The following is a 19116-nucleotide window of genomic DNA, read 5'->3' as shown; positions in this document are numbered from 1 at the left end:
AATGTCATGATCCTATTTCTTCCTTTCTCGTGTCTTTTAAGACAAATCTCTACATGACCCTATATAGTAAGACTGTTTGAAAACGTTTTCTTTTCTGATGTTGTCAAGCAGCGAAGTAAAGACGCTGAAATGTTAATGAATAGCAAATACAACTTATTCGATAGTCTAAGCGGAAGAGTTTTGGCGCGTTCCGATTTGGTGAAAAGACGTAATAGCGGGTGAGTTATTGGTTGACACTGCAAACTCGGGGCGAGATCTGCCATTAAGTTAGAGATTTTATCGTCATTATTCAAAACAATTAATTGTAGAGGGAAATAAGATAAACGGAAGGCTTTCTGTCTTTGAAAAGTGGTTTCTTTGAACGAGGCGTTCTGTGTTTTTAAAACGTGTCAGAGCAGTTTTTTACAGATAAGTGAGTTAAATTATTAAGCCCATAACTTAGAATTCACATTGTGTTTACCAATAATTCTCTCATTCACCAGCAGGGTAAATAATACAAAAATTTGCAAGTTCCCTTTTGTCCACTAATTTGCTATTAACGATAAAGTATTTGGCCGTTTCACGGTTAACGTGCTTTTCAGGGTTCTATCAAAAGCGGAGTGCGTATTATCCATTCTCCGTAACACACATTTGAAGGTCCACAATAACCTTTAGTGCAAATGCCTTCTATTCTCATTATTTATTTATGATGTCATTGCGTGGGTAATAAAAACTTTCTTTTTAACTCTAATTTACGTATTTTGCGTTTCAGAGAGTTCAAGCTCAGTGTACTGGTCACCTTCAGCATAAAGAAATAATGGTTCCTAAAATCAAATCAGTCGAATATGTTATCATCTTTGTAATTTTCTTATCGAAGGAATTTCATCAGACTTCCCCTCAGAATGAGACTGAATCTAAATCAGTTTCGTCGTCTAAATCCAACCAGGAGCCAATGCTCCAAGTGAATTCAACGCAAATGCCAACTTTGGATCCACAGTCAAATTCATTCGTACAACCAACGACATTACGTCTTCAACACAATTTAACCGTTCAACCCACAGCTTCAACTGAAGTGGTACAAAGTCCCTCAGAAGAGCAAACAAAACTCACTGCAAGTGCAACACCTCAAGTGACTTCATCGTCGATACCAACTTTGGATCCACTAGCAAATTCATTCGTACAACCGACAACATTACGTCTTCAACACAATTTAACCGTTGAACCCACAGCTACAACTCAAGTGGTACAAAAACCCTCAGAAGAACAAACAAAATTAACTGCAAGCGCAACACCTCAAGTGACTTCATCTCCGATACCAACTTTAGATCCACAGGCAAATTCATCCGAACAAGTGACAACACAACGTCTTCAACACAATGTAACCGTTCAACCCACAGCTACAAGTGAAGTGGTTCAAAAACCCTCAGAAGAACAAACAAAACTAACTGCAAACACAACAACTCAAGTGACTTCATGGCCGATACCAACTTTGGACCCACAAGCAAATTTATCTGTACAACCGACGACATTACGTCTTGAACACTATTTAACCGTTGAACCCACAGCTACAAGTGAAGTGGTTCAAGAACCCTCAGAAGAACAAACAAAACTAACTGCAAGCGCAACACCTCAAGTGACTTCATCGCCGATACCAAGTTTGGATCCACAGGCAAATTCATCCGTACAAGTGATAACACAACGTCTTCAACACAATGTAACCTTTATACCCACAGCTACAACTCAAGTGATACAAAAACCCTCAGAAGAACAAACAAAACTAACTGCAAGAGCAACAACTAGAGTGAATTTATCGCCAGTACCAAGTTTGAATCCACAGGCAAATTCATCTGTACAACCGATGACATTACGTCTTGAACACAATTTAACCGTTGAACCCACAGCTACAACTCAAGTGGTTCAAAACCTCTTAGAAGAACAAACAAAACTAAGTGCAAACACAACAACTCAAGTGACTTCATGGCCGATACCAAGTTTGGACCCAGAAGCAAATTTATCTGTACAACCGACGACATTACGTCTTCAACACAATTTAAGCGTTGAACCCACAGCTACAACTCAATTGGTACAAAGTCCCTCAGAAGAACAAACAAAACTAACTGCAAGTGCAACACCTCAAGTGACTTCATCTCCGATACCAACTTTAGATCCACAGGCAAATTCATCCGAACAAGTGACAACACAACGTCTTCAACACAATGTAACCGTTCAACCCACAGCTACAAGTGAAGTGGTTCAAAAACCCTCAGAAGAACAAACAAAACTAAGTGCAAACACAACAACTCAAGTGACTTCATCGCCGATACCACCTTTGGACCCACAAGCAAATTTATCTGTACAACCGACGACATTACGTCTTCAACACAATTTAACCGTTGAACCCACAGCTACAAGTGAAGTGGTTCAAAAACCCTCAAAAGAACAAACAAAACTAACTGCAAATGCAACAACTCAAGTGACTTCATCGCCGATACCAAGTTTGGATCCACAGGCAAATTCATCCGTACAAGTGATAACACAACGTCTTCAACACAATGTAACCTTTATACCCACAGCTACACCTCAAGTGATACAAAAACCCTCAGAAGAACAAACAAAACTAACTGCAAGAGCAACAACTAGAGTGAATTTATCGCCAGTACCAAGTTTGAATCCACAGGCAAATTCATCTGTACAACCGATGACATTACGTCTTGAACACAATTTAACCGTTGAACCCACAGCTACAACTCAAGTGGTTCAAAACCTCTTAGAAGAACAAACAAAACTAAGTGAAAACACAACAACTCAAGTGACTTCATGGCCAATACCAAGTTTGGACCCACAAGCAAATTTATCTGTACAACCGACGACATTACGTCTTCAACACAATTTAACCGTTGAACCCACAGCTACAACTCAAGTGGTACAAAAACCCTCAGAAGAACAAACAAAATTAACTGCAAGCGCAACACCTCAAGTGACTTCATCTCCGATACCAACTTTAGATCCACAGGCAAATTCATCCGAACAAGTGACAACACAACGTCTTCAACACAATGTAACCGTTCAACCCACAGCTACAAGTGAAGTGGTTCAAAAACCCTCAGAAGAACAAACAAAACTAAGTGCAAACACAACAACTCAAGTGACTTCATGGCCGATACCAACTTTGGACCCACAAGCAAATTTATCTGTACAACCGACGACATTACGTCTTCAACACAATTTAACCGTTGAACCCACAGCTACAACTCAAGTGGTACAAAGTCCCTCAGAAGAACAAACAAAACTAACTGCAAGTGCAACACCTCAAGTGACTTCATCTCCGATACCAACTTTAGATCCACAGGCAAATTCATCCGAACAAGTGACAACACAACGTCTTCAACACAATGTAACCGTTCAACCCACAGCTACAAGTGAAGTGGTTCAAAAACCCTCAGAAGAACAAACAAAACTAACTGCAAACACAACAACTCAAGTGACTTCATCGCCGATACCACCTTTGGACCCACAAGCAAATTTATCTGTACAACCGACGACATTACGTCTTGAACACTATTTAACCGTTGAACCCACAGCTACAAGTGAAGTGGTTCAAGAACCCTCAAAGGAACAAACAAAACTAACTGCAAATGCAACACCTCAAGTGACTTCATCGCCGATACCAAGTTTGGATCCACAGGCAAATTCATCCGTACAAGTGATAACACAACGTCTTCAACACAATGTAACCTTTATACCCACAGCTACAACTCAAGTGATACAAAAACCCTCAGAAGAACAAACAAAACTAACTGCAAGAGCAACAACTAGAGTGAATTTATCGCCAGTACCAAGTTTGAATCCACAGGCAAATTCATCTGTACAACCGATGACATTACGTCTTGAACACAATTTAACCGTTGAACCCACAGCTACAACTCAAGTGGTTCAAAACCTCTTAGAAGAACAAACAAAACTAAGTGAAAACACAACAACTCAAGTGACTTCATGGCCGATACCAAGTTTGGACCCACAAGCAAATTTATCTGTACAACCGACGACATTACGTCTTCAACACAATTTAACCGTTGAACCCACAGCTACAACTCAAGGGGTACAAAAACCCTCAGAAGAACAAACAAAATTAACTGCAAGCGCAACACCTCAAGTGACTTCATCTCCGATACCAACTTTAGATCCACAGGCAAATTCATCCGAACAAGTGACAACACAACGTCTTCAACACAATGTAACCGTTCAACCCACAGCTACAAGTGAAGTGGTTCAAAAACCCTCAGAAGAACAAACAAAACTAAGTGCAAACACAACAACTCAAGTGACTTCATGGCCGATACCAACTTTGGACCCACAAGCAAATTTATCTGTACAACCGACGACATTACGTCTTCAACACAATTTAACCGTTGAACCCACAGCTACAACTCAAGTGGTACAAAGTCCCTCAGAAGAACAAACAAAACTAACTGCAAGTGCAACACCTCAAGTGACTTCATCTCCGATACCAACTTTAGATCCACAGGCAAATTCATCCGAACAAGTGACAACACAACGTCTTCAACACAATGTAACCGTTCAACCCACAGCTACAAGTGAAGTGGTTCAAAAACCCTCAGAAGAACAAACAAAACTAACTACAAATGCAACAACTCAAGTGACTTCATCGCCGATACCAACTTTGAATCCACAGGGTAATTCATCTGTGCAACCGACGACATTACGTCTTCAACAAAATTTAACCGTTCAACCCACAGCTATAACTCAAGTGGTACAAAAACCCTCAGAAGAACAAACAAAACTAATTGCAAGTGCAACACCTCAAGTGACCTCAACGCCGATACCAACTTTGGCACCACAACCGATGACTAACTCTTCTCCATCAGACACAGGTATCGACCTATGATTTGTTTCATATTTATTTGCTATTCAGCTAGGTATCCGAGTGACTTAAAAATCAATTCATTCTCGCAGCCGATAATACTCTCATAATTAAACTGATTCAAGGTCTTACTACACAGCCGATGATGAAGTCATGCTTTTTTACTTGCAGATTCTATCGTGCTGAGACAGTGGTCATTAAGATTTTAGGAGCACTATTAAATAGCTTTGTAAAACGGCTTATGACCTTTTTTGCGAAGTTGGCAACTACTAGGACCGTATTGAGAGAGGTGTCTCCTTCAGAAAGTTATCAGTACTTACGTTTCTGTCCGGTTTTACAGAAAGAAAGATCCAGGGCAAGGGAAACACTTTTCCTAACAAAATGTCGCGCGGAAGTCCCCCTATGGTAACGTTTCTATTTATAAAGTAGACTAGCGAAGGCTTCCAAAAGGGACAAATGATAACATCATAGCATTTAAAACTTAGGAGAAAGTTTCACGGGTGTGATAAACTGATATCATGATAAGAAGCGGGCACGTTCGCGTTTCGAATTTCAATGCACTGATTTCAACCGTATCTCATGAGCCATTATCGGTGAAACACGCGCATATGAAAATTGCTGGTTTATCTCCGCTCCACAGCAGGCGTGCGATTTGCCTTTCGGAGGGAACAGTACAATTTCGACCTCAATCTCCTGAACAAAGACTCGGAAGTGTATAAAAACTTCGAGATGGAGCTTATTACCGAGGTAAGGCAACCCCTCAACGGTTCATCATGTAACGTGATGTAAAGTAAAAACATATCAATAGGGTTTCACGCTGGGATTCCTCGCTTCACTTTTGTTTTATTATTTCCCTCACAGATGTCAAATTGAGTAATGGACGTCGTCAGTTGACAGCGACGTTTGCCAAATGTTTATGACACAAATGAAACGCTTTATATGCCTTTCATAATTTTACTTAATGCAGCATAATTTTTTTTCTGTGAGAAACTTTGAAAAGGAATCCATCGAATTTTGGGTACATTACAGGACAGTTGTTCCTGTTACATTTAACCGTGAAGGGTAGAGTAGAGAAGTCTATCGTAACTTTCCTCCAAGGAGGCTATTCTAAGTTAGTTAAATCAGTTTGCGAGGGACTTTGGCTGTAATGCGTTGAGGAGTTTGCAATTTTTGGAAGGAAGTGTTGCAAGTACCCCCGATTTCGGGATCAAGGCCAGAACACAACGGCCTTTTACCCCCGGATTTGATGCAGGGGCTCTTATAACCCAGGGATGGGCCGGGAGCCCGAACCACTCTGAATTCTCGAAAAACTTAGTGACCATCATAAACTGTGAAAGTTTGAAAGAAATCAGTGAGATGGCACGTGTCATGCCTTCCCGGTTCACTTGTGGACAGACTTGAATACATTTATTGTAATGTTTTTGGTATGATTGACAGCAGGATAACCAGCTTTTCTTTCTTCTTTGCAGTTCACTGCGAAACTCGGACAATATAGTGTCACAGATGTAACTCTATTATTTATAAGGTAAGCATCTACTCCCTTTCACATGGCCTATATGCGCTCAATTGAATATAGCAACATCTTCGCAATATTTTACCTAAAAATATTACCGAGAACGGATCTAAGGATGACTTCAAGATACTTTATGATTATCATGGTGTTACTGATGACGAGCACCGCACTTATGGAAACACGTTTTTTTATCAATGATTAATTAACGTGATATGTGACGATAAAAGTATCAGTTTTAGGATTTATTATAGTTTCTTGTGTATATTGTCATTACCTACCTGAGTCTCTAACTTACTAACCATAGGACTCGGTTTATCTCATTAATTCATTGTTTTTGTCCATTTCCCAGAATTACTAGTGTCCTTAAGAAATCAAAACACTTCAATTTTAAAAAACCTTTCAGTGATAAAAACATTTCTAACCATTTCCTAAAAATTTGAATTTTTTCAAAATGAAAAGAGTTTATGAAAGACATCAACCGACACGTTGACAAAACGAGAATTTTTTTCTTCTGATCAATACTATTTTTTCCGCTTTCTTTGAAAGACCGGGAAGTGTGGAAGTTACCACTGTTTTGACTGTAAACGACAGAAATAACATCACAAATGTCGAAAGAGCATTGCACAACTTTAACCAAACTGGCAGAATCGGAAGCATAAAGTTGATTGGAATTTTCTGGAGGGCTGAAGGTGAGAAAAGGGAGCTTTATTTGTAAGAAAAAGAAATATGTGGGTTCAAATTGACGACATTACAAATTGGAATAGACCTCAAAATGCAGGAAAAGGCAACTGCACTGTTTTAAACCCAAAAAATTTCCAAGGAAAGCCCAGCTTTTCTTCGGAAAAGGAGGCCGGTTGGGGCCTTCAAAACAACTCACTCGCTATTCTCAACTACCCTTATGCACTAACTAACGTAGATTTTAATCCTTCATTTCTCACCTCCAATGCCAAAGTAATTAAGTTTAGTTCTTGTTTTGCATTTAATGATTTAATCATTGAAAATTTGTCAATACCGATTGAATATCATTATTGCTGCTGTTGTTATTTTCATAATTGATACTGCAATAAGTTTTGTTGTCGATGTCATGACTTACTTTTGCCTTCTATGCTAAGATGAAACCTGTCAGCTTCCTGATGTTAGTATACTGAATCTTCCAAGATGGAAAGAGAACGAGATGGTTCAAATTCTTCGCTCCAAAGATTTCATCGTGCAAACATTTGTGAATAAAACAAACTGTAATCCACCACAAAAGCTGCTGTTTGAGTGGCGTTTATCCAAGTATAGTGTGGACCAATCAAATGACACTATCATCGAAACGACAACCACGTTGAACTCAAAAACTACAGAATGGAACTTGCAAAAGCGACAGCTTGGTTATGGCCTTTATTTTGTGGGTTTTAAAGCAGCCCTTGAAAGTAACCCACCGGCAGTAAGCAGTACTTTAGGATTTTTTAGCATCACGAAATCTCCAATAATAGCCGATATATTAGGAGGAAACAAAGTCACTCGGGGAAAGGGAAGTGTCATCACTTTGGATGCTTCAGCAACTAGGGACCCAGACGTGGAGCCTGGTAACTACTCCTCCATGCAGTTCACGTGGCTATGTAAAAGACGAGAAGAAACTTTTCCCACCGGCCCTCTGGCTTTGGTTCCAGTGATTACAGCTTCCTCGGGCCCAGGAGGAGGCGGTTGTTTTGGGACGGGTGTTGGGAAACTAATTTCTAATTTAACGGTGGTGACATTAGAAACATTTCAAATGACTGTAGATATGTCCTATGACGTCAAACTTGTGGTAACGAAGGATGACCGAGAGGACGACTTTGTGCAAGAAATCAAGATTGTCAGCGGTAGCCCGCCGAACGTTATAATTAGGTAATTAATGGTAGTTAAAAGTAATCAGCCAAAAGGAAATTTAAAGCACTGAACCATAGGCCTAGAGGTTATTGGTTTGATATCAATCTGCTCTTCGGGGAGAGTGTAAACGCTCCTCTCACAAACTCAAGAGAGGTATGTGACTGACTAACAGGTCGGCTGAATAATCATGGCGACAGCAACCACGTGGAGGGATTAGCGCACGATTGAATCTGTGCATCTCTCTCTGTGTGTGTAGAGCAAATGTTATCATGTTAACTGTGCCATGCTAATGAGAAGAGGCCTTAAAAAGACCAAACAGATATACACGTCTGCTAACTTAATAACTTATTTCACCTATTTTTGCTATTCTTGACCAAACATTAGTCCTCTTTTCGCTAAGTGAGCATCTATGGGCTTTAACATACCATTTACCTTGTCACCTGTACGTGACCTTACTGAACAACCCCTTAATTATCATAGATCCATTCACCTCATCAGACACAGGGTACATAATTAAACAACCCGTCTTGTTTCAAGGTAAGGAATTTCAAACTGAGCTTCCATATCTCTTCTTCCACTGCAGGTGCCTCATCAACTGTGATAAGATTGCAAGTGAGTCGACGCGAATCAGTTTGACCACCGAGTGCAGTGGTGATCCTTGTAAGAGTGCAAAATACCACTGGCAATTAAACGTTGTTAATTCCAGTGGCGTTGAGGTCAATGACAAGCAGCTGACTGACAAAGCAGAAACTAATCTAAATTCCACTGGCATCGTCATAAAGAAGAACCAACTAGGAGAGCTACCGCCAGGCCACTTTTATCAATTGAAAGTCGAAGTTTCACAACAGGGTGAACCCCCAGGATATGCCACTTACCAGTTCAGAATTAACGCCCCACCTCAACATGGATCTTGCAGCGTGACACCAACAAAAGGAGAGGCTTTGAAAACGCAGTTTATCTTTGAATGCAGAAATTGGCAGGTGAGAATATTGGAAATAAAGCGAAATGATCAGAACGTTCGAGGAAAAGGAGTCACCTTCCAACAGTAGTAGATGACATTTGTCTAATTAATTATGTATGCAAGAATTTGACCATTTCAAGTCAAGCTTTGTTTCGCCTAAATTTTAAATCTGTTCGGTTTTCAAGGCGAGGAAAGTGAACTTATTATTCTTCTTTCTCCATATCTTTTTCTGTGTAGGACCGAGATAAACCAATTACGTACCAATACCATTACAAAACCGAGAATGGCCTGTACACAGTAATTTCATACGGCTCAGAAAGTCTTGTCAGGACAGTGCTACCTCCGGGGAAGAAACAAGATAATTATACGATATATTTTGAAGTAATGGTGTCTGACAGTTTTTCTGCTGCAAATACCACCCTTCTTGAAATAGAGGTAAATGCTCTGATATTTTGGAAAATTTGTTTTTTGGTACGCCACAGACAACGAAGGACAGACTAAAACAAAGTCAAGAATTGCGTACCATTTTTCACCCATTGTAGAAAATGAGAAATTAGCCTCTGATTGATGTTATCTTTTAACTTTTATAGTATCCTGTAAGTGTCTTGAAATTTTAATGCGTCAATGGGATTAGCGCTTTAAGTTCCTATTACTACGCGTCATAAATTCCTACAATTTGGCCTCAAAAAAAATTCAAGAAGTACTCAGTGATAGTGCTATAGATTTCATTCTTCACCGTCTTTAACGTTACCCAGGTTAAACCTGCGCCCGCTGGTGAGAGTCTCAGCGAACTAACCGTCGGCAACAACAGTGAGTTCAAGAAACTAGTCCAATTAGGAGATGTCCGTGGCGCCACACAACTAGCAAATGCCGTGCTAGAGAGCGCTGAACAGAGAAAGTCAACTACTGCCCAGGAAAAGATTGCTGTAGGTTATACATTAACACCCACACATTTGATCACCGACGATTCATAAATTCATGGGAGAAGGGGATCACCTCCCCTACGGTGTAATTTAGTATTATCAACTGAGTTGATAACGTAAATCAGCTACCGTAAAGAGTTCAAAAGTTGACGTTTTGAGCGTTAGCCTTTCGTCAGAGCGAAGGGCTAACGAAGGGTTGACGAGGGGCTAACGAAGGACTAACGAAGAGCTGACGAAGGGCTAACACTCGAAACGCCAGCTTTTAAACTCTTTACGGTGGCCAATTTAGGTTTTCAACTCAGTTGATAATACTTAGGCCTAGTTCAAACGTCGATCTTTACATGTACCGAACCTAACGTTTCTATTAAGTACATGTAAAGATCGACGTTTGAATCAATTAGGATCGGCAGATTTGTATTCGGATCGACAGTGCCGTTCTATCCGACTCGGCTAGTCGGATAGAACGGTAAAAGATCGGCATTGATTCATACGTCGTACTTTACATGTACCGAACTTAATGCATACATTATACATACGTTAAAATAATTATGTTTTACCCACAATTCAAGAAAGTTCGCTTACGTGCCATGCGCGAAAGCCTTCGAACCATTCAAACAATATGGCGGGAAAGGAGGAAGGCTCGTGCTCGTGCTCCTCTTGTTTTTTCCGCCATTTTGGTAGGCATTAACCGCTGACTACTATGGAGTTATGTTCGGTTTTGCAATTAGGATCAACTAAATTCGGATCGACGTTTGAATCAACTGCCGCTCTTAATTATTCGAGTCGACCCAAATTGTAATTAGGTTCGGTACATGTAAAGATCGACGTTTGAACTAGGCCTTATACTCTCTCACCGACTTACCACCACAGTTTCTCTAGAAACTTACTCCCTTCATTCATTAACTTCCCTTACGAACTGGCGAATAATCATTAGCGGTGAAATACTGTGAAATACTGAAGGATAAAAAAATCTTATTTGGAGTTCTAAGTTCTTCTTTGCGCCGAAGGTTTTGCTTTCTGACCTCAACCCGTTCCCTCTTTTTTGTTAAATGATCCTGCTTGAACCTTGTATTTGCTTGATCACACGTATTGGTGAGAATGAAAATCTCCGATAAAACCATGATGTAACATTATGTAACAGTCAGAGCAATCTGTAAAAAGGATCAAAAGTAGGTTAAAAGAGCCATTTGACTTATTCCTACAGATTAAAGATTCTGTTGTGAAGACTGTGTCAGAGATACAAGTTGGCAATTTACAGTCTTTGACTCAGGTGACGTCAGTTATTGCACGAGCAACACTGGAACCCAGCGAGGTGACATTCGACACTCAGGTATGTGTTACGAGTGTCAATGTAGAGCAGGGTTGTTCCTAGACTAAAGTTCAAGGATCTAGAAACTTCTCTAAAGAACAAAATTAAGAACCCGAGTAAACCTGAGTAATTACATTCGAAAGAGAACGTTCCAGAATGTTCTTACACAAGAAGGTCACGGCTGGATGACTTCGGGTTCTAGACAGTTCTATATAGAACTGTTCTAGAATGTTCTAGGACTTAATTTAGACAATTTTTTCTAACAGTATGTATCGTTTGGATGAAGATGACCACTTACTTACTACACGCGATATATTCTTTAGTACATCGATGTAATAACATTTCAATTTTTTATTCTAAACACGCGGTCCCGTTTCAGTGCTATTCCTCAACTGACGATCAAACTTTCAAGGGCATAATTCGAAACTTTTGACAAAAAAACGCATTTTGCTTTTCACCAGAAACTTGCACTGAAAACACTCACCTCTATGACGTCACTACTTTCGAGTAAGACGACAGAGGATTATGCTTCAGAATATGTCTTAGTTAAGGAAGGAGGAGAGAACCTGGTACTGAGCCTCGGAAATCTTCTCCATTCCACTGCCCAGAAAGCTAATGTTGTCAGTCAAACAAAGGAGCCAGCGGACGTACGATCTAAGGTTAGTTTCGAACTTACCGAATCTGTATGCGTTCTATCCCAGAAAAATGTGACTGACATCATGAAAACAATGTTTTCTTGAGAACCTGATCAGAAGGTCAAATAGATCATTTTGGAACAAGTTAAACCATTTAAGGTAATATCTTGGCACCTGCAAGCATTTTTTAAATCTAATATTGCAGAGTGAAAACATCTCCAGAGATACGGAGAAACTCATTGATGACGTTGCAACAGCTCTGTTGTCAAAGATGACGGTGGATCAAGAACCTCGCCGTATTGATACTAAGTCCATCAACATGGAACTAAGCCGAATGAGCTCCAGATCAAGGGGAACCAGTGCAGACTTCACAGACGATGATAAGGCAGGATTTAAATTTCCTCTTGCTGCCATAATTGATGACATAGCGACAACTCCTAAATATATAGATAGCGTGGTAAGCTTGCATTGGTTTCCTTGAATGTAGTTAGTCCTGTATAAGACAAAAAGCGGGGCGTCTCTAGAACTTTAAACTTTACTTTAATATTTTCTCTGGGTTTACACATACTCAGAATGCTTTCGTAAACGCCATCTCGCACCAGAACTGCATAGTGTAAATGCTGAATAATATGTATTCACAATAGTCGTGTCTTTTTACAGTTGACGATGAGTGCTTTTAATCCTTTCACTTGGGATAACAGTTCAGCTGTTGTCAGGGATTCTCATGTCCTTAGTTTGAACCTTAAAGATGACGAAGGAGAACCTTTAACAGTCAAAGACAGCAGAGAGGATATAGAGATCAAGATTCCACGGAAAGTGAGATTTACTCCGGAGAAAAGAGTTTCGTTCTTTGTGAAGCCCAGCAGTGAGGGGAAAATGCAATACCATGAAATAAACTCACCAGGTGTAGGGGGGAATGCTCTACGGCTTCGAGTAAGTAATGTTGTCTAAAACGTTTATTCAGAATCTTTCGGACACACGTACGTAAGCCGCTTGATTGGTCGGTTGCATGGTTGGTTGGCTGGCCACAGTCCTGGTCTTATTTGAGCTTTGGACAAATTGATGCATATGACGACTGAACACGCGAATTAAAAATAAATTCGGTGGGATCAAAAGATAAAAAAAAACAGTAGGCTCTGAAATTAAAGATGAACCAAGCTGGAAAAGTCTGATAGAACCTTAGAAAAATTCATAAAAAAAGAAATAAAATACTTAAAACGTAGCAAAAAGCACAAAATTGTTCACAAATTTTGATCAATAATGCAACACCCTAACCAGTGAGCTACGTGTAAGTATGACTTGCATTAAGCTGATCCATCTCTTGGAAATTTCGATAAAAAGTTCACATAGCAAAATCATTCTGCCAGGGTAATCAGTAGTAAAATCTGTTTTCAGATCACACCAGAAAGACCCACCATCTTTAGGGTGTTTGTGCGACAAGGTCGGCGGCCAACTGTCACAGAATACGACCTAACCAAGAGAATCCCCGATGAGTCGTGTTCCATATCTCCTCAGGCTTCTCAGCGTGGTTGCAGCGAGGACGCTTACGATGTTGTCTTGTACCATGAATTAATCGGTGAGGCGGGTAAATACTACATCGGTATATTATACGAAGGAGGCAGCGTTAGACCTCAGGGACGAAAGAAACGATCATGCTTCGGAAGTGGTCGGCAGAAGAGGTCGTGTGTGGAAGTTAAGGATCCTCCAAGACCCGAGAACAAGACAATAAAGCCTGTTTACAACTCAAGAACAGACATGAATTACTCGATGAACATTTTGGAGGAGAGTTGCGTCTTTTGGGACAGCAGAGAAGAACACTGGTTGTCGACAGGATGTAGAGTAAGAGTTTTAGAAAAAAATTCAGCTGCAGACATTTTTCTTTCCTCTCATACGACAATCTTTTTTCTATTTGGTTGACGTTTGGTAATCTCTTAGGCAATTTACGTACCTAATAACATTTCGTCGAAGGAGCTAAATGAACTCGAGAAGTTCATTGATTAGTGTTCTTAACTGATCAAATGTCTTTAAAAATACGTTACCACTTTCGTAGATTTGATTAAGTTATCTTCCTAGCTGTGAATAGTAATCTTCTCTACTTGAATAACGGACAAGAGCAGTTGACTTAAATCTTTACAGTTTATTTGTCTTTTATTTAAGGTAGGACCAAAATCTGATTTAGGATCCTTACACTGCCTGTGTAACCACTTAACGTCATTTGGAGGAGGTGTCCTGGTGATGCCTAACACGTTGGATTTTGATGTCGTGTTTACAGAACTCGGACGACTCGACCAAACTGGAAACATTGCTGTCCTTTGTGCGATAATCATTGTGCTCTTGTTGTATTTGCTTGTGGTCATATTCGCAAGGAAAGCCGATAAACGAGATCAAGCTAAGGTAGCTCCTTGTTTTTGTAAACTGAATTCAAAGTCTCAAATATTAATTCTCACGAAATATTTTTTTGTGCTAAATTACGTCTTCAATATTTACTCGATATGCAAGGGTCATTTGATCTATGAAGTAACACCTAGCAATATTATGACGATACGCCTCCTCACCTTTATGAAATCATCTTTTCATACTTCCAACTTACATTTTGTGCTTTCATACGAAAAGGCGAATTTCTCTTTGACTCCCTGAAGTTATTTTTTTTCAATTATCGTTATTATTTATGCTTTTCCACAGGGAGGCCCGGCGTTCCATTTAACTTTGACCCAGGAGGCCTCTTACGGTTACGATTTGACCGTGGTAACGGGAGTCTGGAGAGAGTCTGGGACGGATGCTAATGTCGCCATTGTCATTCATGGAAGCGAGGCGGAGAGTCAACCCATAATATTACAAAAGGACATGATCAACTCCAGGAAAATTTTGGCCCGCGGAAACGACGATAGATTTGTTATTCATTTACCAATGTCACTAGGCATTGTGCAATACATCCGTGTTTGGCATGACAACTCAGGAAAGAGTCCTTCTTGGTATTTCAGCCATGCTGTTGTGAAGGACCGCCAAACAGGGAAGAAATGGACATTTATAAGCAACAGTTGGCTGGCTTTAGAAAAAGGAGACGGTAAAATTGACAGGATTTTAACACCTCTCTCTCGTCGAGAGATGAAAACTTTTAAACACTTTCTTAACTCACGAGGCTCAGAGAGTTTTTCTGAGGGACATTTGTGGCTCTCTGTTGTAACCAAGCCACCGGGGAACAAATTCACACGCGTGCAACGAGCTACATGTTGTTTGTGTCTACTTCTGTCTGCCATGCTTGCAAATGCTCTTTTCTACAGGACTGAAAAGACAGAAGATCCTACCATACAGATTGGTCCATTGAAGTTCAGCTGGAGGCAGATTGTGGTGGGCATTGAGAGTGCTCTGATAGTTACTCCTGTGAACTTGCTCATCACGTCATTATTCAAAAATAGCGCGAAAAAACCTTCTAATACAGTTGTGACCAAGCGGGAAGATACGCCTGAGCCTGTGCGACGCAACAGTTATTCTTCCTTAGGCTGCGAAGAGGACACAAGCGGCGTAAAAGCTGCATCGAAAAGTAATACTTCCTTCTGGACAAGAACACGAGAACGAACGTGGGGCAAAACCAAAAAGGACTTCATTTGTCCTCATTTCTGTATCTACATTGCTTGGTTTCTAAGCCTTGCTACTGTGTCTGTATCTGCGTGCTTTACTTTTTTCTTCAGCTTAATGTGGGGAAAAGACATTGCAAACCAGTGGTTGTCCTCTATGTTAGTTTCTTTCACTGAGGATCTGTTCGTTCTTCAGCCAATCAAAATAGTTCTTCTCATGGTTCTAGCTGCATGTTTCCTTAGCAACCGTAATGACGCTGACTTTCGTCATGTTAAAAACCACGAGACAACTGCACAATTATCTTCTTTGGAAACAGAAGTTGCATGTGACACTCAAGGTAGAACAGCTGAAATCCCGGAGGAAGCTGCGCTTGAACAAGCCAGAGAATACAGAGTAAAGGAGGCAAAGATGTATTCCTTTGGTAGAGAACTTGTGGTGTATCTACTGTTCTTACTGCTACTAACAATCGTTTGTTACGGTAACAGAAGTTACCATGGATATCTCATGACTAAGAATCTAAAAGACACCTTCAGCAATTATTCATTGGTAAGTATTCAACAAAGCTAAAACAAAGAGGAATTTAACGAACTTTGCTTAGTCCTGAGTCTCTGTGCGGGTTTTCTCCTCAGTCCCATTAAAAAAATAACCTAAATTAAGCATAATTATGCTAGGACATCAACATTTCGGTACGAAGATCACCAGAGTAATACCGGTGCTCCTAATGTAAGTGGAGCTTCAAAATTAATAAAGTATAGTAGCCTTTTATGCCTCGGTTGATTGCCACGTGTCAGCAATTGGACACTCGGTTTCGTACAAACTGGATCTCACAAATGCAACAAACTGCACCGACGGTCATTCGAATAAAGTGAAGAGAAGTAAATCATTATGTGAGCTCTTTCGGTTCTTCTTCAGGCCAAAGACCCCAGGATCTTTTGGACTTGGCTGAATCGTCAGTTTGTGAATGGCATTTATGCTGGTAAGTGGTACAATGATGAGAAAGTCAAAGAGCAAGAGTACATTGGTGACAAGATGTCCATTCTCCTGGGAGTGCCCCGTTTAAGGCAGCTGAGAGTACAGAAAGGCAAGTCAGTTAGTCTAATCAACTCCAAAACAGCTATGTAAGGATGTATATCACAAATCGCTCTCTCAGTAAAAGAAATAGAAATTTGCATTTTCTGGTTTTTATTTCGGTTGCATATTTTAAATTAACTAGTACTGTCCAATAAAGACAATGTTCTCGAAGAAAACGTTTTAGGAGCCATCGTTGAACCACAACCAACGTTGCTAATTTTTCCTGGTGTTGCTGTTATAGATTCTTGCTTGATCCCGGAGCAGTTACAAGAGGTAGTAAAGCACTGCAATGACTTCTACAACATCAACGAAGAGGACAGAACTCATTTTCATCTACCTGGATGGATGCCATTTACAGGCTCGGTTTCGTGGGCTAACTTTTCAGATCTTTGCCCGGCCCCATGGCGTTACGTGAAAAAGGAAAAGATCCAGAACTCGCCAAGCTGGGGTTTCTTTCACGTTTATGATGGAGGTGGATACATAGCAGATTTAGGTTATAGTAAACTCACTGCTGACAGAATTATTACTAACTTGAGACAATACGACTGGGTCGACCGCCAGACCCGCGCAGTGTTACTTGAATTCTCCATTTACAATCCAAACACAGGATACATCAGCATATCGACATATCATTACGAAGTACTCCCCACTGGGTACGGTAATCCTTTCGCAAAGATCGACACGCTTCTAGTGACGAGCACGGAAACTGGTTTCCACCGGTTCTACCTGATTTGTCAGTTACTGTTCATCCTCATGGTAATCTTCTTTGTGCTAAAAGAGGTTTATAATATCTTTAAGCAGAAATGTTCTTATTTCCGAAATGCATGGAATTGGGTGCAGATTTTGCAAATCATTTTTTCTTTTCTGGTGGTAGTTTTCTATGTTTTAAAATCACAAATGGTTCTGAAAAGTGTCGTAAAAGTAAAGAAAAACCCTTTTGCTTCTGTAAGTTTCGGGGAGGCCGTTGACTGGAACCACGCAGAGAATTCCGTTTTAGCTCTGACGGTTTTCACAACAACTGTGAAACTTCTGCGCATGATCCGGTTTAATCCACACGTCAGCATAATGATGTCATCACTTCGTTTATCAAGAGGATTACTCATGTCATACTCTGTGATATTTGCCATTATTATCTTCTCATATGCTCAGTTTGGTAGACTAGCTTTTGGTGAGTACATGCTGCGTTATTCATCGTTTCAAAGAACGGTGTTTTCCGAATTTGTCATGTGCCTCGGCGGAAAAATGGACTTGGAAGAACTGCGACGAGCGAATCGAGTTCTAGGTCCCCTGTTTGGATTTTCTTTCCTTACTCTTATGTCGTTCATTTTCGTCAACTTTTTTGTTGCCATTCTAAATGATTCTTATGAGGACATCAGAGAAAATACGGACAAACAGTCGAAAGACTTTGAAATGCACGACTTTATATTGGAAAGACTACGTGAACTTTTAGGGTTTAATAAAGAAACTGAACGAGAAAATGACAATGAACATCCAGTACCTCAGGAAAATGTCCCACATGGAAAACTAACATTAACATCTGTAGTCGTCTACTCTCAAAGACTTCGTCATATGGCGAGACGCAAACAACTGCGAATTTCCAAATTAAAAGAGGAGAACGATGCTGAAAGAAGAGCGAACGTGGTTCGATTTGAGTGCGAGAGACCGGCAACAATGGCTGATGTAGAGACACGAAAAAGAGCAATTCAAAAACTAAAATGTGTCACATCAAGCTTGTTTATCATGAAGTCCTTAGCGCAAGAGAGGATGTTGGGGAGAATGTCTGATTTAATCGAGAAACTTGCAATGGACGAAGTGCAACGAGATGAAGAGCTTCTTTTTATAATCCGGTTTTTACTTCTAATGAATATGAACTACGACGACTGTTCTAGTATACGTGGTCCAGATGACACTTCTTCACTCGATGACATTGCCATTTCTTCATTGACAACACCGTTATCTTCGCCAATATCCGGGATCGACAAGACAAGAGGTGAACCGGTAGATACCTCTGACGATGAAACGTTAGACCTTCTTCGAAGAAGAGAATTTTCGCGTCCGTTGCCGTATCACTTGAGGGGTATGGAGCTTCGTGAACAACTCCGATCAACTTTGGCAACTAAAAGAAGTAAAAGGGTCAGGCCGAGGCCGTCGAACTCTTTGATCTATAAATACTACTCGTTCCTTTGAATGCGGGTTTTCAGAAGACAACGACACTTTCCGAAAATCCAAAATTATCTCTGTTAAGGGCCGGTATCAAACAGAATGAGCTCATGTTCCTTAAAGGTTCACTTTCCAATTATCACAATTATCCAAAAGATCCTGATGATAATCTGCAATATAATTATCTCTTAAATAAAATAGTATCGTGATAATAGTATCGCTTACTTTAATATTTATATCTGCCGCACAACTT

General features: G+C 40.2%; 2 protein-coding genes across 2 annotated transcripts; both read left to right on the top strand.

Annotated features, from left to right (window-relative positions):
* The first annotated feature begins 796 nt into the window (after positions 1-796).
* LOC131787942 (mucin-2-like) lies at positions 797-4885 on the top strand. The gene has a single exon (XM_059105017.2). It carries the CDS (start codon positions 797-799, stop codon positions 4883-4885), a length of 4089 nt encoding a protein of 1362 aa, XP_058961000.2.
* A 705-nt stretch (positions 4886-5590) lies between these two features.
* LOC131787941 (polycystin-1-like protein 2) lies at positions 5591-18930 on the top strand. The gene is made up of 16 exons (XM_059105016.2): positions 5591-5608; positions 6331-6386; positions 6921-7063; positions 7487-8246; positions 8812-9208; positions 9427-9624; positions 9945-10115; positions 11317-11442; positions 11883-12080; positions 12262-12513; positions 12717-12989; positions 13452-13895; positions 14214-14450; positions 14739-16178; positions 16545-16713; positions 16945-18930. Exons 1-16 carry the CDS (start codon positions 5591-5593, stop codon positions 18888-18890), a joined length of 6828 nt encoding a protein of 2275 aa, XP_058960999.2. The 3' UTR covers positions 18891-18930.
* The last annotated feature ends 186 nt before the right edge of the window (positions 18931-19116 follow it).

This window comes from Pocillopora verrucosa, chromosome 8 (genome assembly GCF_036669915.1).
Source record: "Pocillopora verrucosa isolate sample1 chromosome 8, ASM3666991v2, whole genome shotgun sequence".
NCBI lineage: Eukaryota > Metazoa > Cnidaria > Anthozoa > Scleractinia > Pocilloporidae > Pocillopora > Pocillopora verrucosa.
Note: the sequence above shows the minus strand (reverse complement) of the source record. Positions and strands in the feature narration are given on the sequence as shown.